Here is a 27,692-nt window from a genome sequence, read left to right on the forward strand (position 1 = left end):
CATCATCAAAAGAAAATTCCAACAAGAACATGATAAAGGAGTTCACCCCTCCTGGGCTACGTCTCCTTTTTCCAGCTTCCAATGGCTTGGGCCTCTCTATTATGCTCAAAAGTGTAAAAAAATGTGTTTACAATGCTCAAATGCTTCTGAAACCTGCTCCAATGAGTCTAGGCTATCCAAAAAATGGCTATCTAGCCTATTTTTGCATCCAATTTGGTGGAAAACTGAAGAAGTTACGACCTCTCCTAGTTTTCCCACTATTCGCTCCACAAATTGCTCCAAATTTGACATGGTCCTACAAATTGGCTCCAAAAAGTGCCAACTAAGCGAAATTTTTGCCGTGCGGTGATCCACAATCTGTCGGCACTGATTATCTCATCGCAAATCGCAATCGGCGCGAACCAACGGCCTTATGGTTTGTGAATGCGATAGGGCGATGTGCGATTGCGATATGGTGGACCCGACGGAACTATTAACCATAACTCATAAACTTATCACATCAGGGATCCTTTCGCAATTCGCAATGGAGTATCGACGATCTTCTATTTGTGGGACTCTGTTTTTTGCAGTGTGCAATTTCGATCTGCAATTGCGATATCGCATCGCAAACCTTCCTTGCTAGGGGGCCGATCATTGCATCGCAACTATTGGGGCCGATTCTTTAATGCCTTTCCGCCTGCCTTGTTGCGATTGGCGATTGCGATTATCACATCGCACCCTGGCTTGTTCCCGGGCCGATTTTTAACACTGACCCACCTGCGACATGCGATTTGTGAAATGCAGGGGCCAACGGCGACTTGCCACTTGGCTCTTTCCCATTCGCTGAAGAGCCCTGCCACATCATCTTTTCCTGCCATCTGTCCAAGTCAAACCTGAACTTTGAATTGCTCTAACTTCTTCATACAAGCTCAGATTTGAGTGTCATTCACACCATTAGAATCAGGATGACGAGCTCTTCGATCTGAAGCTAATTTTATAGAGATTGACACTTTTATTTTTTAGCATAATTTTGAGCACCTGATCACTCCTCCCCATTGGAAGCCTTTTGGACCTCAAAAGATCATTTTCAATTGTCCAACAGGTGAGGGTACAGTTCCCTCACCTTTCCAATCTCGATCCATTTATCACTAAGTTGGAACTTGTGATCTACACGATGCTTGTCGTGCCTTGTTGTGTACTTGCCTTTAGCCTTTTCAAGTTTTTCTTGAACTGTTTGATGTACCATTTGGAGTCGTTTAATAAAATCTTTGGCTTTGTCTATGTTACTATGAGTAACAACATCCTTCTTACCAAGATGATATAATACATTATGATGCAAATGGTAGGAAAAATTCCTCCACTTTATTCCTTTGACTCAAGTTTGAATGTACATCTTGAAAGTATGTATTCTTTTGAACATAACTTCAATGTAAAACAAAATGATGCTTGAGGAAAGTAGTTATACAAACTATAAGCCTAGAAAATACATCAACAAACTTGTCGCTTATACCTTTCTTATACCTTTTGACCGAGTGGAATAGTAGAAGAAAACCCATCCAATGGAAGTGCCTTTGTCGCTGCAACTTAAACACTTCACCATTGAAAATTTCTGAATGAAAAGAAATGGGCTTACCACATTGCATAAAGACTGTGCCCATGGCATAGTCGCATACATCAACCTGAAACTCAAATGACCTTTTCAAGTTTAGAAGAGCAAGTATAAAGGCTGAATTGATCTTTTGTTTTAAAGCATCAAATGCCTCTTGTTGTTTGCATCCCCACTGGAAGACCTTTTGAACAACTGCCAAAGAATGAAAATGAGTTACGATAGAAGAAAAAATAACAAAATATCTCCTCCAACATTAGGCTGCTCCCAAAAAGCCTCTTATCCAAATGACTATTTTGAGCATTAACCAATCCATAATGGCATCAATCTTGGAGAAGTCCAACTTCGGCTCATCTTCTCCAATATCATGGCCCAATTTCATCAAAAAAGTTTTATTCAACATATACTTTGACATCTTCAATAACAAATGTTCTTGACATAAGACATCAAGTATTTATTTCTCATACATGACATGTTAATAATGGAATTTTCTGAAAATGAAAATGCCATCCAAGTAGACTATCATGTCTAGAAATTGCTACAATACATATTGCTTCATATGCATGAAAGTAGTAGGAGCATGAAAAAGACTAAAAAGCATAACAAGCCATTCAAACAAACCTTGCTTGGTTTTGAATGTCATCTTCCATATGTTTCCTTCAACAACTTGACTTTGATGAAAGCCACTTCTTGAATCCCATTCAATGAAATGCTTACCATTCTTCTTGGGCATCAAAACAAGGGGTGCATCACATGGTAAAGGAGAAGGTTGAATGATCATTTTATTCAACAATCCCTAGATTTGTTTTTTTATTTTTGCACTTTCGCTTCTTGACATCCGATGCATGTCAATGTTAGAAAGAAGACACTTTTGTTGCAATGGTATTTTATGTTGGATTCTCCTCTTGGAAGGAAATCCATTTGCTTTCTAAAACACCTTATCATCATGGTTAGAAACATCAACCAAATCAGTTTTCTAATTTGAATTACAACCATCAATTGCTTCATAATCAATATCAACATTGGGTTTGATCATAAGAAGCATTAAAGTCTTGCTTGAATTCACTAGTCTTTTTGTTTTCCCTGCATTAACTAATGAAAGATTTAGTTTCTTACGATGAGCTCTCATGATGATAGAAGATTTATTTTCTATCATAGAGGTAAGGACTACCCAAAACAATTCCTGATATATCAAGCGGTACAACATCTAATTCAACTTCATCAATGAAGTTTATTGTGATTGCAAACCAAAGAATACATTTTCTTGTAACCTGTAAGTTTGTGTCCTTGCATATCCAACCCAATTGATATGGCTTGGGATGTAAAATGGTTTCAATATTAAGTTTCTTGACTAAGTCATCAGATATCAAATTAGCTTGAGACCCACTATCAAAAAGTGTGTCGATTTTTGTATGTTTTGAGATTACCCTCACATGAAATAATTCAATCCTTGTTTCTTCATTTGGATTACTAGTGTGACAATTTGATATACTAGTGCTAGAAATGGATTCTTTTCCTTTTATACCCATGGCTGTAATTTTAGTTTCATCACCCGAATCAGATCCCAAATCCTCTTAAATGATGACAACTGTCTTTTCTTTTCCTTTGTTGTTGAATTCCTTTGGTTTCATTTCGAGACGAAGCTTCCAACAATGAGATTCATCGTGACATTCTCTGGAACAATGTTTACATATTGTTTTGTCCTTCCTTTTTAATGGATGCATTTTTCTTTCCCTTGAAACCCTTTTCTTTCTCTTTACCCTTAAATGGCTTTTTACTACCTTCTTCTGGAGTGTTCTTCCCTCTTGCCTCAAGATGGGTGGCTTGCACACACACATCATCTAGATTATTAGGATTAAACATTAAGATAGTATGCCTAAGGTAACTGTGTAAACCCCCTATGTACTTCAACAATGTGTCCTATGATTGAAAATCTACACCTAGCATCAAAGACTTTTTTCTAAATTCTTAGGTGTAATCTTGCACATTTTGACCTTTAAGATGTTTAAAGTTTTACCAATTCATGATGGATTTCTGCATATAAGCTAGAGGGTAGAATTTCCTTTTGATTGCAGCAATGAAATCATTCCAAGAAATTGAGATCTTATCGTGTTTTTTAATCTCCTCTTGGGTCTTTGATTCCCACCATACTAGTGTTGCACCCTCCATTCTCAAGGAAGCTAACTGAATATTTATGTCATCCTCTTCAAGGTTTTGAATCCTGCAATAGACCTCCAACAGATGAATCCAATTATCAAGCTTCTATGCATTCACTTCACCATTATACATGGGAAGCTGAAATTTAACATCAAGTTCTAAAAAAGGTGATTTACCAGTTCCTTTTGAAGTATGATGATAAGTATGAGTAAGGGTTGTGTTAGTGGAAGAGGGTGAAGATGCTTGTGAAGAAGAAGATGAAGAAGATGGTGGAGAGGGTGAAGGTTTGTCTCCATTTCCATTACCTCCTCCTGAAGAGGCTTCTCCTTTGGGAGGTTTGGAACTTTCCCCTTGCAACCTTTTATTCCTCTCTTCATAGAGGACCTTCACCATCACTGTCATATCAAAGAAAGCCTTTCTAAAGGTCTTCTCATCTTCTCTAATATTCGTAGGTTCTCCTTCATGAGACATGATCTCTGGAGTCTCAGCTGCAACTCGAGGCTGAACTGGGGTTGGAGATTGTGGCAACCTTGCTCTCCTTCCCCTTGAACCAACTTCAGGGCTTCCAACTAGTTTCCCTTCTCCTCTTTTGAGTTTAAACCTGATAAGCATGACATAAACTTGCAAACAATTAAATCCTTCTTTCACAAAGAAAACCTAGTGCTATGATATCAAATTGATCTAATTTAGAATATTAGTTTGTTGTTCTAAGATCCTCCTCGGATTAGAAACAAAATGCTTTCATTGTGCTTAAGGATTCATGAAGTTTTGCAAGTGAAATGATGAGTTTTTATGTTAATTTTATGAGTATTTTAACATAAATAAGAGATTGAACAACAACATAAACATGAACATAGCAATATAAAAAACACATTACAATAGGAACACGATAAAGGAGTTCACCCCTCCTAGGCTACATCTCCTTGTTCCAACTTCCAATGGCTTAGGTCTCTCTATTATGCTCAAAAGTGTAAAAAGGTGTGTTTACAATGCTCAAATGCTTCTGAAACCTGCTCCAATGAGTCCAGCCTATCAACAAATGGTTATCTAGCCTCTTTTTGTATCCAATTTGGTGGAAAACTGAAGAAGTTATGACCTCTCCTAGTTTTCCCACTATTCGCTCCACAAATTGCTCCAAATCCGGCATGATCCTACAAATTAGCTCCAAAAAGCTCTAACTGAGCGTAACTCTTACCGCGCAGCGGTCCATAATCTGTTGGCACCGTATGTCTCATCGCAAATCGCAATCGATGAGAACTGACGGGCTTATGGTTTGTGAACGCAGCAGGGCGATGTGCAATTATGATATGGCGGACCCGATGGAACTATTAACCGAAACTCATAAAATTATCACATCCGGGATCCTTTCGCAATTCATAATCGGCAGAGTACCGATGGTCTTATATAAGCGAGACTCTGTTTTCTGTAGTGTGTGATTGCGATATGTGATTGTAGTTATTGCATCGCAACCCTTCCTTGCTCGAGGGTCGATTGCAACTACTGGGGCTGATTCTTTAATGCCTTTCTGACTGCCTTATTACGATGTGCGAATGCAATTATCGCATTGCACCCTGGCTTGTTTCGGGGCCAATTTTTAATGCCGACCCACCCGCGACATGCAATTTGCGAAATGCAGGGGCCAATGGCGTCCTACCACTTGGTGCTTCCCCATTTACAGAAGAGCCCTGCCATATCATCTTTTCCTGCCATTTGTCCAAGTCAAACCTGAACTTTGAATTTATCTAACTTCTTCGTACGAGCTCGAATTCGAGTGTCGTTCACACCGTTGGATTCAGGATGAAGAGCTCTTAGATCTGAAGCTAAGTTTATATAGATTCAGACTTGAGCATAATTTTGAGCACCTGATCATTCATCGTCAGCACAAGATGGAGAGTCAGATATGACTCTCCATATTGTCCTGATGATGAACCACACTTGATGGTTTGAAACACGTTGAAAAAACATCTCCTTTGTGATTATTATCGAAAGTTTTCTCAATAATTCAACTTGTATTATCTCAAAAGAGAACCAAAATACATCCTTCCTTCCTTAAACACAATACGCAACGTTCTGTTTACAACCTTCCTAGGCTTAGATCCTAGGATTGAGCATGGGTTTATCCTTCTTTCATTTTTCTCTTACGTACATCTATCCAATCCGAGGGGTTGTCAAGAGTAGATGAGACAGTGACATCATTTCCTTGAGATGCTTCCATTGTTTAAGATACTGGAACATTTGCAGTTTCGTTGTCACTATCCGAGTGATCTTTTGTACCCACTCATTGAAGACGCAAAAATTATGACATAGCCTTTTTCAAGTTTGGTCGAGGGGTGAACTTCCTCTATAGAGGGATGCGATGGCTCTACATAAGGTTGAGTTGAGTTTGAAGGAGTTTCTTTGGCCATACGTTTCATTTGTTGTTAAGTGGTATCCTGCATATGATTCGTAATAGTCTTAGGTCCTTTTGATCCATTTGAATCTTGCCAACCACAATTCATTTTCTTAGAATCCTAGTGGGTATTGGACCTTAGCAAAAAGGGGCAAACATTCTGCATATGACCAAGCTATTGACAAGTCCTGTAGCGAAAAACAATATTCTCATAATCCATCAGTTGCAAATAAACCCTACCCGTCCATTTGAGGAGGATTTTATCTGACAATCCTTTAGTGAGGTCCACTTCGACATAAATATGAATAAATGCGATGATTCCTTTAGCCATCCTATCATTGTTGGTTTTGATGTAGCGAGCTATCAAGTTACCCACATTTTCAAAAACATCAGGATGAGACAAAAGGATGGGCAGGTTAGGGAGCCTTACCTAAATAGGAGTTGTCGACTTTGACATGGAAAGAGGATTAAAATTAGGGAACCATGGTTTAAAAAGGAGGCCAAAGCAACCCCAAATCCAGAGTTCTTGATAAAAAAACCTTTTGCCAATCCACTAGATTTTGGAAGAACACAACAAACAATCATTTGGAATAGAAATGCAACACAATATTTTGAGACCACTTCTGTTTCACCCACTCTTGAAGGGTAGATGTTGAGGGTCAAAAACCATTAAATTGACAAATAAGCACTTGTTGTTCATAACCTATAGCCAGGAATCTACATATCATGTTATCCACTTTAAGAGATGGGGTTTTTGTTACCTAATCTACCACAAATTCTAGTCCTGATAGATCTTTAGGGTTAGGCAGTGGAAGTCCAGGTTTAAGAATATCTTTGAAGGACTTGGGTTGGGATGAGGAAGACGCACCCCAAGCACCCCTTACTCTTGAAACCTAATAAATTGTAGCATCCTTAGATATGTCATACTCACTGAGGATTTTCTGATCCTAAAGCCGTTGACCTTTGTATATGAGCTGAAAATAACCATATGGGGTTATTGCCCAATCTTGAATCCTAACTGCAAGTATAAAGACAATATTTGTGGCTTTGACTTGCAGACAAATGGAACCTCCTCATATTTGTTTCACAATAATGGTAAAATTCGCTAGATCTGGGGTAGTAACCTTTCCTTGGGAACATAAAAAACCTTACAAAATGGGAGGCCTTGGGAGGTGAGGTTGCCTCAAGCCCAATGAAGGCCTTCCAATGCTTCTAACGAAAACATTTAAAGCTCCGAGTGATTCGATAGTGGCACAACACTAGATCCAACCTGAGCGGCAATGACGCTTTCTTCTGAACTTTGGGTCAACGCTTTGTAACTAAGACCATTGCGGCTTTCGTGTTGCATAAAGTCGAGATCCCTATAGGGGCGTTGATCTGTAGAGATAAGAGTCGCATTTCGACCATCCCATGCACCTATAGGTCTTGCCCAATGAACAAATTTCATGGTTTTGCATTCAATACGTCTAATGACTACCATCGGCCTCCCACACATGTTTAGCAATCAGTCAACAACATTTGGCTTCAGGGGTCCATTCCCTTTCGGCGTTGAGGAGCCCTAGACAACTACTATGGTTGTGGAGGATGAGCTAAATCATGCTATCATTTAGGGTTTTTCAGAGCTTCTAGAGTCTCTCGAAACTAAATCGTAAATATATCTTATATATATATTTTTTTTATATACATAATAATAAATTAAAATAAAGCTATAATTGTTAATTTTTATGGTTTTTTTTTTTAAATCTTTGATAATGTAAAATATATCATAAAATGATTATACAAATGTATATCAATATTTACCAACAATTTAATTTATATATTTGTAAAAAATCAATAATAAACTTATTAACATTTCTCGAAACTTATTCAATACATGGTTATTTTCCTTAAACTTTGAAATTCTCTTTCAATATTTTTCAAATAATAAAAATCTTAATTTTTAACATTTAAAATTATTATTATTTTTCACACTAAAAAATTCAAAAACTATATTTAAAATAATAAAAATCTTAATTTTTAACATTTAAAATTAATATTATTTTTCACAATAAAACATTCAAAAGCCATATTTAAAATAAATTGCAGCTATGCCAAATAATTATTATAAGGTACACAAATGTTTAATATTACATACAAATGAATATGTATATTAATAGTTTTTTCGAGCCTAAAAAGCAGTCGGATGAGCAAACTAAGTTAAAGTAAATATATAACTTGATAACGCTTAAAATTAGTGCATGGATTGTTAAATTAAATATAAGTTTTAGAATACATAAAAATTATTGTATAGATTGTTAAAGCATATATATCAGTTTAGATTTATTTTAATTTTCGATCTATTAAGTGTTTAGAGGGATCAAATTTCTTTTCACTTTAAAAGAGATTTGTATTTTAGGTGATTTGATCTCTCTCGAGCTTTGGTAGATCAGGAATTAAGATGGATCTAAGTTGTTTTAATATCTCTAAATAGGCTATATTCCACATGAATAATATGGATCAATACTACAAGTTCTTAATACCATGGGTGATTTTTTTTTTTGTTAAATATTTTTATTTTATTTTCACGGAGTTAAAATGTTTATATTTTTTTTTCTAAATAAAATTACTCTATTAACATGAAAGGGCTAAAATTACATCTAGACCGTAGTAAAAAACAACTGCCCTGTAGGAGCGGCAGAGAAAAGCAAAGACATTGTCCATGACAGAGAGCTTAGCTGAGAACTAGAGTTCAAATCCCACGCAGGGGAGCAAGTATTGACCTTCTGACTGTGCTCGCAAAAAAAACAAAGAGACATGCAGATTGAACCATATCTTGCTGGTGTGGATCCATTTTTCCGCATGAACCAAGAAAAGCCCGATATTATGGGCTGCATTACAAGTAACAGAAGCAACAGAGAGAGATCTACACATCTGGACGCTCTTCCACAATTCTGCACCAACCGAACTGAGGAAATTCCCTGGCACGAGCCGCTTCAGATTCATCCCTGGCGCGAGCAGCAGCAACATCAGATGGACCAGGAGCCGCCATTTCCATCACCACGTCCGAGGCAAAGTGAATTGTAATCTTCGGAACCTACACAGTGAGAGGATTTGGCGCAGAGACAGAGGCAGGGCCTTCTTGTTGGACACTGGACTTGCCCACCTCCTGGGCTTCTTCAGTAAAGATCACTGAGATATGGGCCGATATCCTTGGACGATTTTGAGTGCAACTGAAAGAGAAAATCGCAGAGCCGAAAGAGGGAGACGACGAGGAGTCTGGAGGGTGGTGGCTGGGGAGATGGACGCACCTTCTCCCACTGCGAGTGCGGGGGTAATGGCCGGCAGTAAGGTCGTTGGAGAGGGATGGAGAAGTGGAGGTTGTGCTGGAGGGCGCACGCCAAGGAGTTCCCCTGCGGCTCCTCATCCCGTGGCGAAGACGGGGCATCAAACAGAACACAGAAACTCTAATACAATAGGACCACTCACTCACCACCACCGAGCTTAGGCTGCATAAAAGAGCATCCGAACGAGGGCAGGAGACCTCCAGAAGACACCGGGGAAGAAACAGGGGCGGCTTCTCAGGATTGCCTGAGCAGAACCAAACCCACAGGGCGACAGACCAAGACAGACTATAACCAGACCAAAGCACCAGCAACTCCAGAACATTCCCATAACTGAACCTGTATTTATCATGCTCCATCCTGTCTCGAATGGCACCCATCATAACTGCTGCATTGAATAGAGTCGAGGCATCACTCAGTTCATAGCGTGCAAAGGCGATAAGGAAATCGGCAGACAGGCTGTGCGGATCAAAGCCACCTGAAGTGAAACCAATGCACACAGTGATCCCCGAATGCCAAGATTTAATATGTGTCAATGGATATTCCATGTGGTACAAGGCAGGCAGGTGCCGTCGCACCCGCCCCACCCCTGTCCCATCACTTGATCTAGCTTGCTAGACACCCACATCCGGGGTTAAAATGTTTACATTAATATCAGTCGAGCCCCCTAAAGGGTGCGTTAGCACACTCGACTGTCAAGGCCGCCATCGCCCTATATTATTTAGGGGTCACTCACTATTCATATGGTGAGGGTCCTCTCGATGGTGGCCCTTATGGTCGAGCGATAAATCCCTCTCCTTAACAGTCGAGCCGATGGCGGCCTTATTAGTCGAGCGTGCTACGCACCTGACGGACCTTATGGTCGAGCGATAAATCCCTCTCCTTAACAGTCGAGCCCCTACCGGGCCTCACCATCGGAATGGTGAGCCCCTACCGGTCCTCTCCTTGACAGTCGAGCCCCTCCGGTCCTTATGGTCGAGTACCTAAAGGTCCTATGGTCGAGCGCCTCCGGTCCTCTCCCTATGGTCGAGCCTGCTTACGCATCCTTAACAGTCGAGCACCTAAAGGTGGAAAATTATATTAATCTTTTAATCTAATTTATATTTATATTTATATTTTATATAATTTGACTTTGTCAAAATGTTAAACATTACATTACAACATTTCTATCATACAAAAGAAGCGTCGGCCCAATAACTTGAAAATACATAAAATTATTGTATAAATGATTAAAATAAATATATAATTTGAGAACACATAAAATTAGTGTATATATGGTTAAAGTAAATATATAAATTAAGAACACATAAAATTATATATATAGTTAAAATAAATATATGACTTGAAAACACCAAATCAAAGTATATATTGTTAAAGTAAATATATAACTTGAGAATGCATAAAAATATTATATATCGTTAAAACCAGCCTAGATCTATCTTAACTCCGGATTTATTAGGCATCTAGAGGGATCAAATTTCTCGAGGTGCAAAATTTCCTCAAGTTTTGCACTCAAGAAAGAGGTTTGCACTTCAAGATATTTGAAGCACTCAAAAAAGAGGTTTGTGCCTAAAGATATTTGATCCCTCTGATGACTTGATAGACCCAGAGTAAAGATGGATGTAAGCTAGTATAAATTAGATTTATTTTTAAATAGGGCCGACATTGGATTAAAAATGTTAAATGTTAAATATTAAACATTACCTTTACATTTACATTTACATTTACATGTTTATGTGAGATCTACCTCACATTAAATTAATTAAATGTTAAATATTACATTACACACTTACGTTTACATGTTTCTCGGTGCAATAAAAATATAATTGAGAACAAATAAAATTAATATATATATTTTAAAGTAAATATATAACTTGAAATATAAAGTAAAATTATGATTTATTTTAAATTTCTTTGATTTAATATTTTTTCTTACTTCTTTTTTTTGTTTGCCTCGTACATAGGACTTATTATTATTATTAGTTTAGAGGATTTTATTATTGTTGAAAAATAATTTGAAACAATTTTGTTTTTTATATAGAATAATTTAAGATGTTATGATAAGATGTAATTTTTGTTTAATAGAATTAATTTGTAAAGATATTTTCATATGTTTATTAAGTTGTATATTCATGAAAGTTTTTTTTCGTCAAATTTTCTAATTTACATGTTTTAGATTGTTAATTTCATGTCTTTTTTTAGAGAGTCTATATGATTTGTTTTTTTCCAATTTTATTTGTCAATGGTCCTATTGAATGTGGGCATTGATAACATTGGTACACCTTGTCTCTTTCATATACTATTTAATCCCTTTTTTTACTCTTTGATTTATCATGCAAGGCATTTGTTGCATGCATAATGTGTCATTACGTTTTAACTACTAAATTTTCCACACTACTTGTTTTTGACTCATTGCTACAAGGAAAAACCTTGAGAACCACGAATTGAGGATCTAGAAAACCCAAGATTAAATACTAGATGGTCCACTTACCAACTAAATCTATGTTCCACAACCATTAGAATAAAACACAAACAAAGACAAGAAGAGGGTAATCTTAGGTGAGTGGAGAAAATTCTAGTAACAACTTCCTCGTTACCTTGTAATGAGGAGAAATATCAAAACTAACAATACATGACATCCATAAAAAAATATGAGTATAATTTCTACCTTGCATAACCAAATTAAATTCATCTAAACTTGATTTTAACTTTCAATTGAAAAGGCATTAAAATTTTGCATTCAATAACATAATAACATAGAAAGGAAAACTTTACCATATTATCACTCATCATTCTTCCATTTTTAATTATCCGAAGCATTTGAGAAGGTATCCCTCATTTATATTAACATAATTAATCACGTACTAGGTTTGCTTGATGAATAATACAATGTCCATAATCACATAGGTTTGCTTGATGAATAATACAGTTTCCATAATCTTATGTTAGGTTTACTCGATGATTGACTAATTCATTATGATGTTGGGAAAAAATACTCTATTAAATTCCTTGATCTCCTCATAGATCTTTCTCAACTTGGAACTAAGGGGTGGTAGTTTAAAACTATTTTACTTAAATTCCTTGATATCCTCATAGATCCTTCTCAACTTGGAACTAAGGGGTGGTAGTTTAAAACTATTTTACTTAAATAACTATGAGAAGTATCATTAAATCTCCTACCACTTTATAATCATTTGCGAATAAAACAAAATCCCTTTACAGAAAACCAATCGTCCACGTTATTATTCATATCTATCCCAAAGGAAAACTCAATTTCACGATTTCCTTAAAAATAAAATAATAATTCTTGCCACTCTTGTCACTTCACATTAACGAATTCATGGTTATATTCTTATTTTATTGTATTCTTTAATGGAATACAATTATGGAATATTTACCTCAATGCATGTTCTACAAATAGCAAGGAGTTAAAAAAAATTGTTATGGAGAAGTTTCGTAAGCGTATATGGGGAAAATATTTGGGTAGAAAGAAGTACTATGTTTAGGAATTCAAACCCACTTGTGATCTCCAGTAAAAAGGGTACATTGGAGCCAACATTCCGTGGAGAGAAAAGATTCTTATTGCTAAATTAAGAACCAACTCACATAAACTTCAGTGTGAAACAAGAAGGTGGAAGAGACCTAAAGAAGTTTGGGAAGAACGGGTGTGTACTTTTTGCACTTCTAGGGCAGTGGAATCAAAAAATCATTTCATTTTGGAATGTGATGCTTTCAGAGACACCAGGGACATTTATGGTAGTGTGCTAGCATCAATTCCTTGGCATTGTCTTATCAGTGAGGGGACTGTTAGAAAGTTGGTCCAACTCATCATCGGTTTGAGAAAGAAAATGATTGAATTGCAAAAGGCAAAAAACAAGGAGGCTGGTAGTCCCATAGACTATTTTTTGTCTCGTGGACGTTAAAATATCATTCATTCATTCATTCTTATGTGAATAGAAATTTATCGAGTCGAATAAAATTAAGTTTTATTCATATTGTTTCTAATTAAATTTAGTTTTTCAAAAAACATATATTTTTTAAATTAATTGATATTTTTAATTAAAAGAAATAGTTCCCCTGATTAGGGTGGACAAATGTTACAATGGCGGCTCTCGTGATTCCCCCTCCACCATGCAGCATACATGCTTATATTATTAAGCAGTTCAATCATCAAGTACACCTGCAGGAAGAAGAAGCCACACAATGCTTCAGTTATGTTAAGAGGGAAGGTAGAATTCATTTCACGGTTGGAAGTTTGGGCGATGAATTTTGGGAGGAGGGAGCATTGCAAACTATGAGACGGGGACCATGGGAACTTGTTGGGGTTTTGGTTTTGGAGGCATAACAAAGTGGAAGACCGACATTAAATAGTTTGGAATGAGTTTGGCTCTCAGACAAGTATTTGGGACCCTGGAACACTCCTAAGTGGAGAATTGGGTCTTGGCCTAGCCTCTGGCTAGAAGTTTTGACATGTTCGTTATTTTAGAATCGTTGGCTAAAGGTGGTCTTCTTTGCTGACGTTGAGCAGGTAACTCTGTTTTACTACTTCTTCGAGTCTAGGTGGTCTATCTTTTGTCCCCTGAGGTATCTCTTGGAGTCTTGGGAAGGGTACTATTCTGAATTCTAGCTATTGCATCTGCAAGTCTCTAAAGAGCCCCATTATGTTTGTGTTCTTAGGTATAGTCCGAAGTTTCACAAGTCTAGATCTTGTGGGTGCCCTTGTTCTAGTTTTTCTTTAGTGGCCTCCTATGTCTGTTGCTTGACCAAGGGGTCATTTGTTTCTCCCTTACATGCTCTCATTCATCTGAATTGTTGCTTTTTCGAGGTCAGTGTTTCATGGGTTTGCTCTCAGCTCACTTGGGTGGTAGTTGTTTACACCTGTGGGTTAGTGGGCTATCGGGTAGTGTCTTTTCTGGAAAGACGTTGGGTTTCGGGAAGTCCCTCCCAACCTGTCTCCAAACCTTCCCTAGCGTGGTTTCTGTCATTTCCAGGACCAACAAGTCGTATTATTCTTCTGGTGTTTGTTCTCACCTCTATTCTAGCAAGAGTTTTGAGGGGTGCTCCAAGAACTTGTCGGTCAACCCTTTTGTTGTGAAAGCAATGCCACGACAAAGAGGGAGGCCTCACTATGGGGGTGGACATCACTTCAATGTAGGTCGCGCAACTCCTAGCCACAACTCATCTTCTGGAAAATTTGCCAGCGTAGAGCATGAGGGCGAAGTGGCGTATTCTCCAGCCCACTCTCCAAGCCATATCATGTCTCCAGCTTCCATGAACTCCATAACATAGCAACTACGAGATATCCAGATCAATATGGACATCATTCTTGATCACAGGCGTGAAGATCACAATGAATCAGTTGCATTTATGAATGATATACAATTTAGCCAGAATGAGATATTGGAACAACTAGATAGCCTTCGTTGGAGCCATCGTAGAACGAATGACCACCTCCGCAACCTAGAAGCTCGGGTGGAACATATTGATTTTCATATGCATGAACGTGTTGGTTATTTTGTAGCTCCCCCTATACTCCCTCCCCATCCCCCTCCTTGATATGTTGTTGTTAGTTTCTATGATCTTTTTGTCTCCCTTAAGCATTGTATGACTTCTAAGCCTGGCAAAAATAATGCATATAAAGACTTATTTGTGGCATCCTTTGATCCCCAACTCCAACAAGTTTGGTCGAAATGAGGAAAAGGGGGTTGTTGAGATATGTTTTGTAATCCATGTTTTTATGGAAATCTAATGAAAGAAATTTGACTAACAAAAATAAATTAATTAAAAGAAATAATTTTATAAATAAATATATTACAAAATGGTTGATCCTAATAAAATTTAATATAATAAATAAACTCTAAATATATATATATATATATATATATATATATATATATATATATGGCGTAGTCTAAGTTATAGAAGAAATGACCTTTTCCACGACATTTTTTTCTGGTTATTTTTAATCAAAATCCAACAGAGATTTTTAAAAACTTGAGTTTAAATTATTTAATCTACATAATTTGAGTGCCCAAGGGTTTTTCAGGGTGTTGAATCTATTTACACATTCAAAAATGTATTTTAAACAACAAAAATCTTGAAATCGTATTGCCAAATTTTGGTGAATTCCGGTGAAAAAGGCTATTTCTTCTATAAGTTAGACTACGATATATATATATATATATATATATATATATATATATATATATATATATATATATATATATATAATATAAATTAATAATGGAATTAATAAGTGGCCTACCTTTGGCCAGATGACTTGTATTCATGGGTTGGGCAATAGTGTTGTGGACTATGCAATATCTGACATCCATGTTCTCAATCGTATTACAAATTTTGAACTGCTAAATGAACATGAGCCTGACTCTCACTACAAACCTCTATCCTTGACCCTAAATCTTGTCATGCACACCAACCACATGCAAAATATTTGTGAGAATCAAATGCACACTCGTTTTGATAGAAGTAAAATAGATCTCTTCTTAAAGGATTTAAAGAGGGATTTAGGTTTCCTAACATATAACAATAATATTAATCAAATCTATTACAATTTTACTACAACCATTTCACCACCATTAACAAATTCTCTACCCAGGTGTCGTATAAAAATAATAATAGAACTTCCAACACTTTGTATGATATAGATTGTAAAATTGCTAGGAAAGCAATTAAAGATGATCCTAATGAAATTGCAAAGCTCAGAAACATAAGTATTTACAAAATTCTTATCAAAAGGAAGAAAAGGCCATATATTAATAAGAGACAAGAGCATCTTATTCACTTTTCTAAAGTTGAGCTTAGAAAGTTTTGGTAGAATATACTTATTCGTAAAACAAAAGAAAATCATTTTATCCCTTTAAATAACTAGGATATCTATCTTAAGAAGCTTTTTGGCTCCCCAAACACCATGTGCATCATCTTAAACACTCATACAAAGGAGGATATATTTTCTTTGGAATACATGGAGTTCGGGATTAAGAAACTCATTAATGGGAAATCTAGGGATATTGATGGACACCACGCTGGAATCTTCAAAATGGGAAGGTCTATCCTCATCCCTCATATCTATAAACTTCTCAATTTGGCAGTAAACCACAACTTCCCCAAGCCTTGGATGCAAAGCCTTATTGTTCCTATCTTTAAAAGTGGGGATAAAAACGTTCCCTTTAACTATAGGACCATTATGATTAGCCACATTTTAGCTAAACTATATGGGCTCATTTTGGAAAAGAAGATTAGCCTATGGCTTGAAATCCATGGTAAAAGAGCTAAAGGGAAAGCTGCTTTTAAGAGACATCACTCAACTATCGATCATCTTGTCACTCTTAGGATCATTGCTGAGGAGTGTCCCAATAATAGAACTGATATCTTCTGTTGTTTTGTTAACTTTAGAAAAGATTTCGACACTGTTCCTCAAGATAAACTATGGAAAAGACTTGAAGAGATAATGGTTCCTCTCAAGTTGAGGATCGCTGTGATTTGGCTTTACGATAATGTTATTGCCAAGCTTAAGACCACCAAGGGGTGGTCTAAAGAAATTAAATGCAATATTGGGTGTCCCTATCCCCCACCCTTTTTGGCATTTACATTGATAAGCTAGAAGAGTGTTTGGAAACTGTGGGATGCAATGGCCCCGAGCTCGCCGCTATGGTAATTACTCTTCTCCTTTATACCAACGATATCGTTCTTCTATCCAAAAGCCACGATGATCTTGACAAGCAGCTTAAGATCCTCCATGGTTATTGCTCTAGGATGGGTATGATGCTTAATATCGACAAGACTAAAGTCATGAGAATTAAAACCAAAAAGATTAACCATGGTAATTTCATATATCATAACAATTACTTGGAGTAGGTTTCTTCATACAAATATCTAGGTGTTGACATTCATCATCAACTCAATTGAAATTATAACATTTAGAAAAAGATTATTGGAGGTTGGAAGCTTATTATGAGCTTGAAAACAATTGTAAGTTAGTTGATATCTGGATTTGGATTAAAAAAGGTTCATCTTTGAGACTCTGATCACCCTTGTTATTTTATATGGATGTGAGGTTTGGGGTTGCAGTATATCTAGAGAGTCATGGAGGAATATCGAGATGATTCAAAAGCAATTTATAACCTACAACCTCAAGATTAAAGGAAATATTCCCTATCATATCTTCTTGATTGAAGTTAGCCTTTCCCCCATTGAAAGCACGACTATGTTTAGGTAGTTGATGTATAAGAAGAAGCTTTACAACCTGGAAGCCAATAGGTTCCCCAAAATCACTTCTAACTCTAGCGTAAATCCCCACCTTCATCTCAAGCATGGATGGCATAAGGATGTCTAGTCTTGGCTTGACCGTTTGGGGATAAAAGAGGAGATCATCTTGGGAATAAGGATAATATTAAAAATATTATTACCTCCAAATTTAAGGATAAATTGTGGGATGATAAGGAGCTAGAGGGAAAAATGAAGCTAATGTATTATAAGGAGGTGATCAACCCCACCCTTGCCAGCCAAAATTATGTTTTTGTCTTGACGAGTACTAAGAAGAAAATGAACATTGCAAAAATAAGAACTAATTCGCATGAGCTTTGAAGCGAAACTGAACTTTGGTCTATTCCCAAAACACCCTAAGACGAAAGAATCTGTCACCTTTGCGATATTAAGAGGGTTGAAGATGAAAAACACTTTCTCTTAGATTGCCTGACTCTTACTCACATCTGTTCTCATTTCCAAAACATTTGCCACACTATCAACCTTCTTGACTTGTTAAGTCAACAAAACTATAGTGATCTTGGAGCGCTTCTTTCCCTTCTTTTTGATCATAGAAATAAAATATTAAAGAGTCACAATTAATCTCTTACTTTCTTAAGGTCCGATAGACTACATTGATCTTAGTGGACATTCTTCACACACACAGATTTGACTCATAAGAATTTTAACATTGAATCTCATGATTTACATCATATTTCATAACATGATCATAAACTACTTCAATAAATTAAAAATAAATAAATTTTAAATTGAATATAAACATTGAAATAATAAATAAAAAATCATAATAATCATAATAGTATACCACTATAGTTATGATATACATTTTAAAATTAAACTACTTCAGTGAATTAAAAATAAATATTTTTTAAATTAAATATAAATATTAAAATAATAAATAAAAAATCATAATAGTATACCAATATAGTTATGATATACATTTTTAAATTAAAAAATATTATTCGCATATTTTAATTTATTATTTACATTAAAATATTCAAATCAAAATATTATGTGGATTTCAATAAATAAAAATCAATAATAATATATATAAAATATCAAATAACATTTTACAAAATTTTATATTAAATAATTTTAATTTTAATTTTGATATTTTAAAATATTTTTTTTTGAAAATTTATACATTATTAATAATTAATTTAATTAAAAATTAAATAAAAAATATTTAATAATAATTTTTTAATTTATAAATCTTAACTCTTCTGGAAACTATAAATCTTAACTCTTCTGGAAATTATAATCTTTGACAGAGATCAAAAAAATAAAATACATTAAAACAGAATACAATATATTCTTCACTGGGATCCACTGAGACCAAATTTCAAAAAAATAAAATACATTAAAACAGAATACAATATATTCTTCACTGGAATCCACTGGGACCAAATTTTACTCTATCGAACTTAAGGAAACGAATTATTTAATTTGAACCTAAAAATCAAACCCTTAGTACAGAGATTTCTAAATCTTCAATAAAGTTTTATGTAGTTCCCAGATTTAAATGCGGGTATCAATCAAAGGTCTCTAAAACTTCGGCTAATTAAAACCGCGTGATCACAGCCTGGGTACCAAGAGATTTCCATGGTATGGGATCAGCACAACGATTTGATAATCACGGCCCGTTCCTTCAGCAAAACAAAACAGACAGCGCCCAATGTCTCCTCATTTCCTGTATTTGTATTCAATCCGGACTCTGCTCTTCATAACTGCCAATTATTCATTCACTTCTTTTATAAATCCAACACGAGAGCAATTCTAATAACTTTGCAGACTGAACATCTTAATTTTGTTTCCTGGTTTTAGATTCGCATTTAATTTGGGTATTCGCTAGAGTGGGATCTCCGTAATTGATATTCAATCTCACAAAGATCTGATATTGGGCTTGCATTTTATGAGGTCGGAATGGCAAGGCCATCAGGCAAACAATATACGGGGAGGTACATTGTAGTGGGTACTTGTGCGGGGCTGATTGCAGCTCTATTAATTACAAACATTTTATGGGCGTCTTCGTATCGATCTGTTTTCTCCAGGTGGTCGTCTCATGAATCTGTATCCAGAGTACTGCTACCAGCTAACATGGTCAGTAAGAGAGCTCCTTTCCATCCCTTTGTTTTTAGGCCCAGATCAAACAAATTTGCATATTTGTCATTTTTCTTTCATAAAAGAGTGGACCAGTATATGTGAATTTTGGTTCTAGCTTGCTAGGATTTTATGCTGAATTGCGATCACATACAAATGAATGGTATCTCAGTCCAAGGTGGGTGATGTAGTTAGGCAATGCTCACATTTCCCAGGGGCTACTGTCTGCCGTTGGCATCAAAACACATTTTGTATGTCCTAGTGAAATAGCCCTAATATGTCTAAATTAAACCACTGTCTAGCATTTTTTATCTCCTTTGAAATGAGTAGTTTTAATTAGTAGCAGATTGCCAACATTCTGCAAGGGAGAATGCCATGGTGTAGTTGGATGTGGCTTGTGAGGGCCTCCCAAGTCACTGTGAGAGCATGGGTGCCTAATGATAAGCATAGGGTTATGCTTGAGCCTTGCGTTTTCCATCAAAATCAAATTGGATGCCCTTTTGCCCACGTGCAAGCATCCATATTTAAACCAACGACAAAGCTAAAGGCCTTCACTTAACAGACGGAATCATCAGGTGATGTTAGTACCCATGAGAGTGAATATGCTATAACAGTCCGGTCCATGGACTTGTACTCCCAGACTGACCTGAGTTTTCCATTCTAGGACAATTCACTGTTTCTCTACTAGGCTTCCTTCAGGTTTCAGATGCTGAAAATGCATTCCTTATTTGTTTATTTCTTACTTCATTTCTCATATGCCCCTTTCTTTGCAACCTTTTAGTCTATTAACCCATTTGGGAAGTCCGTGGTCCTCAAATTCTCTTGCTCTCTGTTGCAGAATTGTTGTGCTTTTACTAATGAGATCATTATATGTAAATCCCATAGGAAATAAGAAATTCATAGTGCAACCAACCTGCCACACGCACCGAAGTGCTAAAAATTTCAAAGTCTTCCAATAAAAACAATAGCTACCTTAACACTACATAAACAAGTGCCCTAGCTAAGTGTGCGAGGTATATGATTGCCATCAACATATACACAAGGTTGAAATCTGGAAAAATGCACCTCAGAGGTTCTCCAATATAGATTCAGGGATCAACAGACTGGCCACTTAATAAGATGAATAACCTGTAACAATTTCATCCACCAACAGCCTCAAGGCTCAAGACCATTTCTAGCTTCCATAACCAGCTGAACATATTCATTCTGTGTTTCTGAATGCTAGTGGCATTCAAAGCAAAATCCATGGCTATTTTAGAAATCGTTTGAATCAGTGTCTCTTTACTGATGATTTCTTTAATCATATGTTTCAAGGGTGTAGTTTCTGTAACACTTGTCTTTACTATTCCATTGAGGGTGTCAACAACATGTTCGGCACCCTGTTGTCCTGACTCCTAAAGACAGTAAGCAGAATACCTCTGCTGATGCAGAAGATCACTCACTTAAGGCCACTCCTCAACAGAATCGAAGCAATAATTATGGCATGTGCTTTTAATTATCTTAGCATTCCTGCACCATTTCTCCCAGTCAGCAAGTATCAGTGTTTTGAAAAACAGAAGAAAATGAATAAGGCATAAGCCTTAAGGCCCTGGAACATTTTGGCAAGGACAGATAAGTCCATGTGAAGAAACATAGAGCAATTGGGCCCTCCATTGTCTCAAGTTGCTTCACATCTCACATATCTGTAGACTGTGATCCAGTAGTCTACTCGTGGTTTATTGCTGGGCCTTATTGGAGGATGAACACAAATAGAATGTAACTTATGTAGACACATTAGCATTTTCAGCATCTTAAACCCACATCACTACCTTTTCTGTTATGCTTGCAATTAGGAACAGCCTGTATCTCTTTTAAAATTAACTTTGACGACTCACTTCTGAACTCTTCATAGGATATTTTAATTAGAAATATTTAGCTTGAACCACAACTAGACATTCACTTGGTGTAGCATTTTTCAGTGGATCTTGAGTTTAGAATATAAAATAAACACCTCTATCATCTTTGGCCCAATATTCTACTAGTGCATCATGTTATCCAGAAAAATGATTTGTTTGGAGATTCTTTTCTTGCTCTGCCTACTCATTTGAGGCCAATGATTTAATCTAACAAACCACTCCCTGATTTAATGGTTATGTATATGAACTGCAATAAAACTTGGTCGTTGTACCTCATGCTCTTTTGAATGGTTTCCCATTCTGATTTGGGCCTGCATCCTTCTGCACTTAATTTTTTTCTCTGTATCATAATTGTACTTTATCTATTTTTGTTTCTTAAAGTGGGAAACAAAATTCAACAGAATCTTAAAATTACTACAGTCAGTGTAACAGATGAATTAAACATACAGTCATGTACATCAATAAGCAGTGTCTAGAAACATCTCTATCTAGCTGAGTATATAAAATGTAGAATGCACACATGCAGAGAGAGAGAGAGAGAGAGTTTTTAATTTCTTTTACTAAGTTTTTTTCTGGTTTCTTGGATCCAAGCTTAGATGGAAAATGTCGAGGGAAAAAATCTGTCCAAGCTGAAAGTTGAAACTATGCAAAAACCAGAAGAAAATGTTCCAGAGTTGGAGTGGGAGGAGATGGCAGAGGCTCCTGTAGCCCGTCTAGATGGAGCATCTATTCAAATTGGCAACCTCTTTTATGTTTTTTCTGGATACAGAACTATTGATGATGTAAGTTAACAAGGCCATCACCTGAATAGGCTGGTTAATAATCTGTTTACACGCTTATATGTCATGTGTGCGCATCAAATATATGAATTGGGAATGCTAATATTTTTTCTTTCTGTTTTGATGGACATGACACAATTGACATTGAAGGTGAGCATTGCAACAAACTGATTAAATTGAGTAGGTCAGTGAAGAATTTGGTATCCTAAATAATTGAGAAAGATACTAAACAGATTTCTGACCATAGTATTTTGAACTAATTTATTTTTTTTTGCATTTCTTTAAACAGAAACTGTAGAATTTTGGTATATAATATAAGAGGTAAATTTCAAGAATATAATACTTTGGGTATACTGACTTTGGCTGTAAGCATGCCCTGTAGTGACAGTCTGCAATGTTGATATGCTCTAACATGCTTGTGGGGAAAATCTTTTGTTCCATACGGTACCAAGTATCCAAGTCTGTGAGGTCTGTCCATGAATCTATGATTCTAGCACTTTGATCTTCATCCTCTCTTTCCTGCTGCTAAACTTTTAGGTGTTGTTTCGTTCCCCTCTTGTATCTCGATTTGGCTTCACCTCTACTTGTAGTTAGATACTCAATTCCTTCCTCCGTGGGTTCCAGTTCTTCAATCTGCTGCTACTCTATCACTGGAACTGTTTCTTCAATCTGTTGCACCACTTATGGAGCGATTTTTTATACATGGGTCTGTTGATACTTGACTCGTTTTTCTGCCTTCTGTTCTTTTGATTGTTCTAACTTTGTCTAAGGATCTTGGTATTTGTTTATGTCTCTATCTCCTTCCTCTTTTTGCCAAGTTTGGAAGGATTCGTTGTCCTGTTTCTGTACCTTTTCTACTTAGTATCTGAAGCAGTGTTGCAAAACTTGGACTTAATAAAAACTAGGCAAAACTATGGCAAGCATACACTTAGACCTGGAAAACTTGAAAAATTCCATGTCCTGAAAAGCTCAGAAACACTTTGAAAACATGCATGAGATCAGAGAGATTTGCAATGCTGATATGAAGCATTGGTAACCCTTCTAATTGCTGGTCCAGTTTCCCTTATTTTGCAACTAGTTCCAGTTTCAACTGATTTTCAACTAGAATTACCAAGCTTTGAAATTTCCTACTTATCATTCTTCAGAGAATTGCTTGCTAAGTGCTTGTGTTAGAAGGAAATTATGCAATTGAAAGGGATTTTCTCATAGTGCACTGAATCTTTCCAAGCATAATCCAAAAGCTGTAACCTGAAAGTCTCTTCTAGTTCTAGGTCCAGACATATGTGGGCATGCTTGGCTCTCTTTCTTTGTTATTTTCAGCACATTCGGACACGATTTGATGGGATACGTGTCCTGTGATTGTGTCCTAAATTGTGGGATTCGATGGGCACGCAAATCCGGACATCGTGTCGATCGTGTCCCGATTTCAGGACACGTGTCCCTTAAAAAAGCAGGCCGCCCGGCCAATAAAGCCCGATTTGGGCTCTGTTATTGCTCAAACTAGCAGGGGGTCCTAGAGGGGCACTTGCTAGGTCAAGAGCAACAATGAAGCTAAAGCCCATTGTCACCACAACTAAAGCTTCCTACTCTTTACGGACTTTCACCGATGGGAGGAGACCCGATATATAGAGAATCACTTATAAAGGATAGATCAACTAAGATGGGTGTGAAGTGATCTCGAGGACCCTTTCCTAGGGGAGGCTCAAGAATGGGACTTGCTTGCTTCTTAAGCAAGGTACAAGGCTTTCTAGGAGAAGGGGATGAGGATTTAAGGGCTAGGTTTAAGGAGTGTGAATTGTAAAGGAGCTTCCAAAACCCTAAAATCCTTGTTGAACTTGGTTTCCCAAGTGGTTTTTGAAGAGTTGACTTTTCAAAGGTATGGGACCACACGGGACCAAGTGGACCCAGGTTAGGTCAAGAGGAAGGATTCTAGCAACCAATGATAGACTTGACCTAAACAAGGAGGAGAAAGGGATCAAAGAAGTGATTTTCACTCAAAGGCTCCAAATGATCCCTATGAGGAGCTAGCCTAGAAACTTAGGGCAAAAACTAATCTTTGGGCTAGGGCTTGGGATATCTCACAACCCCACCGTCGAAATTTTCTTAAATTTGGAGGAGGCCTAGGAGAGACACCAACATAGTTGAGGCCAAGAGATCGAAGTTTTTCTATGGGTGGTTTGTCGGGAAAATAATGCCCTAGGAGCCCTAATGTGGCTAGACCTAGAATAAAGAAGGAGAGGTGAAGACAAATATTTCTTTAAGTGATCACCTTATGTTAGACCAGTGCCTAATCCAGTAAAGAAGAATATGAAGATAAACATTGTTTCTAGGTCAAGGAGGCTCTAAGATCAACTTCGCTTGTCATTAGGGCAAAGGAGAGTGACCTTAAAAGCTTTTATACTTCGTTTTGCAAGGTGAATTGGCTTGTCAAGATAAGTTCAATCATAGAGTTATCCTTAGGAAAATTTATTTAGCATACATGGCCCATACATAGAGATATGCTATATAGAAACATAATTCCACAATTTCGCAGTAAATGCATGCAACAACTAGCCCTAATATAGCGAAAATCTCATCATCAATGTATGTGACAAATTCAAAGAACAAATAACATTAAATTTGTACTTACATGTAAGAGAATATATCCAACCACCATTAAACTTGCCAATCAAGAAGCTCCAAGATAAGAAAAGACAATCCATACATCAAAATTAATCCATGCTCCAAAATTTCGTCCACCAAGAAGGAATAGCGAAAATCTCAAGAGAGATCCAAGCCCAAACCAAGTGATGATGAGAAACTCTCATCATTTGTATTTATACACCTCTAAGGAGTTCAACTTAGCTATTTGAGCCTACATTAGCCCCTAAAATAACAATAATGTGCAAATAACTAACTTTTGGTGACAAGCCCACCAAAACTAACTTATAAACAAAATAAGAAGCCTCTTAAGAGGTCAAATGATCAATAATACATATCGTTGGGCTCTTTAAGAAGCCTGATGAAGTCGAAAAGAGCCATAATGATAAATAGGGCTTCCAAAATTAATGGACTAAGGGTTGGCCCCTTGTTCTCCACATAATAAACTTGTGTTGCTCCAAATGGGCGTGAGGGCACACAAATGACCTCATGGGTCTCCAAGTAAGTTGAAGATGCCTGTATACTATCTGTGAGGGCTCAGATGATGGTGTAAGTGATGCCACAACAACATACAAGTCTTGGGTCATTTTCCAAGTGCATGGTACAACTGTGGGGCTGGCTAGGCAAAGGTGAACTAGGTCCATCTTCCTTGTCCAATAGGTGAATCTCGAGCAATCTCTGAACATCTCTGAGGATCCATGGGGTGCTGTTTACTGCTGTGGAGGCCCATGGCTCTCAACGCACACCTTACATGTGCCAATGTAGCCCTCTGGAGGGTTAGGATCTCTTATAGGGAGACCAAACCCAAAATGGAGACCACCTGCAATCCTGCATAAGATCCAATACGTCCCCTAGCCTTCGAGTACAACAAGTCATCAAGGAAATCGAGTAAAAGAGCTTATAAACCATGGACAACAGGTGGGGACTTCATCATGACATGCCCTTCCATAATGGGCTTTGGCATGTGCTAATGTCTCCAAGCTCCAAATGGGGTTACCCAAGTATCCTATTGGGTGGCTTTTACTTCTAAAGGGGATAGTGTGTCCAAGGTACATCTTTTAAAAGGTGGTGGTGGGTGATAAAGAAATGAATGGAGTAGGGATTGAAAAGGAGCAGTGTTGGGCCACATGTTGGGGTACAAGGGTAGCTAGAAAAAGGGAAGCCCACCCTTGGGTATATAATGTATAGGAGGGAGAAATCATGGTACATGAGGTGCCTCGGCCTTGATTTTTCCACCCTTCTTGCCTTTTGCCTTTTGTGATTTTTCTTTAATTAACTGCTCGGGGCTCAAGGGGTAAGAGCATGATGTGTAAGATATAGCACTGAATACCCTATTTAAGGTAGGGCGGTTCATTGCCCACCAAGGGTTGAGACAATCACGGGTTCCTAAATGATAAAGGAGGCTCATAGGGCCTGTAGGAACTAGGGTGATGGCCATGATGATGTAATGGCTTTTGCTCACATGCTAAATGTGTTTGTCTCGACCATCTTTTGCATTTTGTGGTACATTTCCTTGTTGAATGTGGCCAATTATGCTTTTACTTTTCTTTTCAGCTGCATCAACCTTCGGGGCATCATTTTATGCCTAACCTAAGGTGTGGGCAAGAGGAAGGGGAAAGCTAACCCTATGTTGACCCAGTGGAGGAATGTGGACCCAGGTGGGAGAAATGATGAATGGGGTTACAATGAGTGGAAGGGGAGTAATATATGTGGATGAGGGAGCGGTACCACACAACCAAAATCAGGGTTTCCCATGTAATACCATCCCTAAAGCCCAAGGGTCAGTAAAAGAGATCCCACAAGACTAGGGTACAAGGTTAACATCCAAAAGAGGTCTAGGGGACAAGAGCACAAACCTAGCCCATTCTTTCTGCCAAATCCCCCCATTAATCCATGCCTAGAAGTGTCCATGATAAGCAAACTATAATACTCAATTACCAAATGACAAGGCATACCTTTAGGTTCGAGAGGCCCACATTCAAACATACGATCATGGCAGATGGGTGAGGGACCACATGGCTGGCTCAAGTGGCGGAGAAATGGCACAACGAGCTAGTTGGTGGCTACAAGGGGCTGCCGGCTGAGGACCATCTTGGAGAATTTTTTTTCTCCTAGGGACATCACCCACAAAATGGTGGGTAATAGGCTCATTTGGCACTCATTCTTGAGTGTGTTTTCTACTGTGAATGTGTGGGAGCTTCTAGCAAAGGGTTTGGGAGCATTTTGGAGGCTATTTAAGCAACAGGTAAGTGCATTTTGCTTCTATTTTTTTTTTCATTTTTATTACAGCAATTTGCATGTGCATTGATTTTTACAAGTTTGTGCATTTTTTCTTTATTTTTTACATCATTCATGGCTTAATCAAGGGCAATAGAGAAGGGGCAAAGGAAGGGGAAGAATGTCCCCATTGGTGATGTCCCTCCTGTTCCAATTCCATCAGGGTGTGCAAGTGTTCCCTCTATTGGAAGTGGGGTTGCAACAACAACTTCAAATGTTGAGGGTAGAATGAATTTAGAAAGACAACAGGCTCAAGAAAACAAATAT

The 27,692-nt window shown here is 37.2% G+C and overlaps 1 protein-coding gene across 1 annotated transcript in view; it reads left to right on the plus strand.

The window, feature by feature from the left end:
- Positions 1-19,152: 19,152 nt before the first annotated feature.
- The window catches only part of LOC149262235 (kelch repeat-containing protein At3g27220-like), a 93,414-nt gene continuing 84,874 nt past the window's right edge, over positions 19,153-27,692 (plus strand). Inside the window, exons 1-2 of the mRNA XM_089423743.1 lie at positions 19,153-19,834; positions 22,326-22,511. Coding sequence (XP_089279869.1) covers positions 19,658-19,834; positions 22,326-22,511 — 363 coding nt within the window. The 5' untranslated portion in view covers positions 19,153-19,657. The remainder of the gene's footprint in view (positions 19,835-22,325; positions 22,512-27,692) is intronic.

Source organism: Pinus tabuliformis, chromosome 6, assembly GCF_031772625.1.
Source record: "Pinus tabuliformis cultivar Carrire ecotype Pingquan chromosome 6, CPIR1, whole genome shotgun sequence".
Lineage (NCBI taxonomy): Eukaryota > Viridiplantae > Streptophyta > Pinopsida > Pinales > Pinaceae > Pinus > Pinus tabuliformis.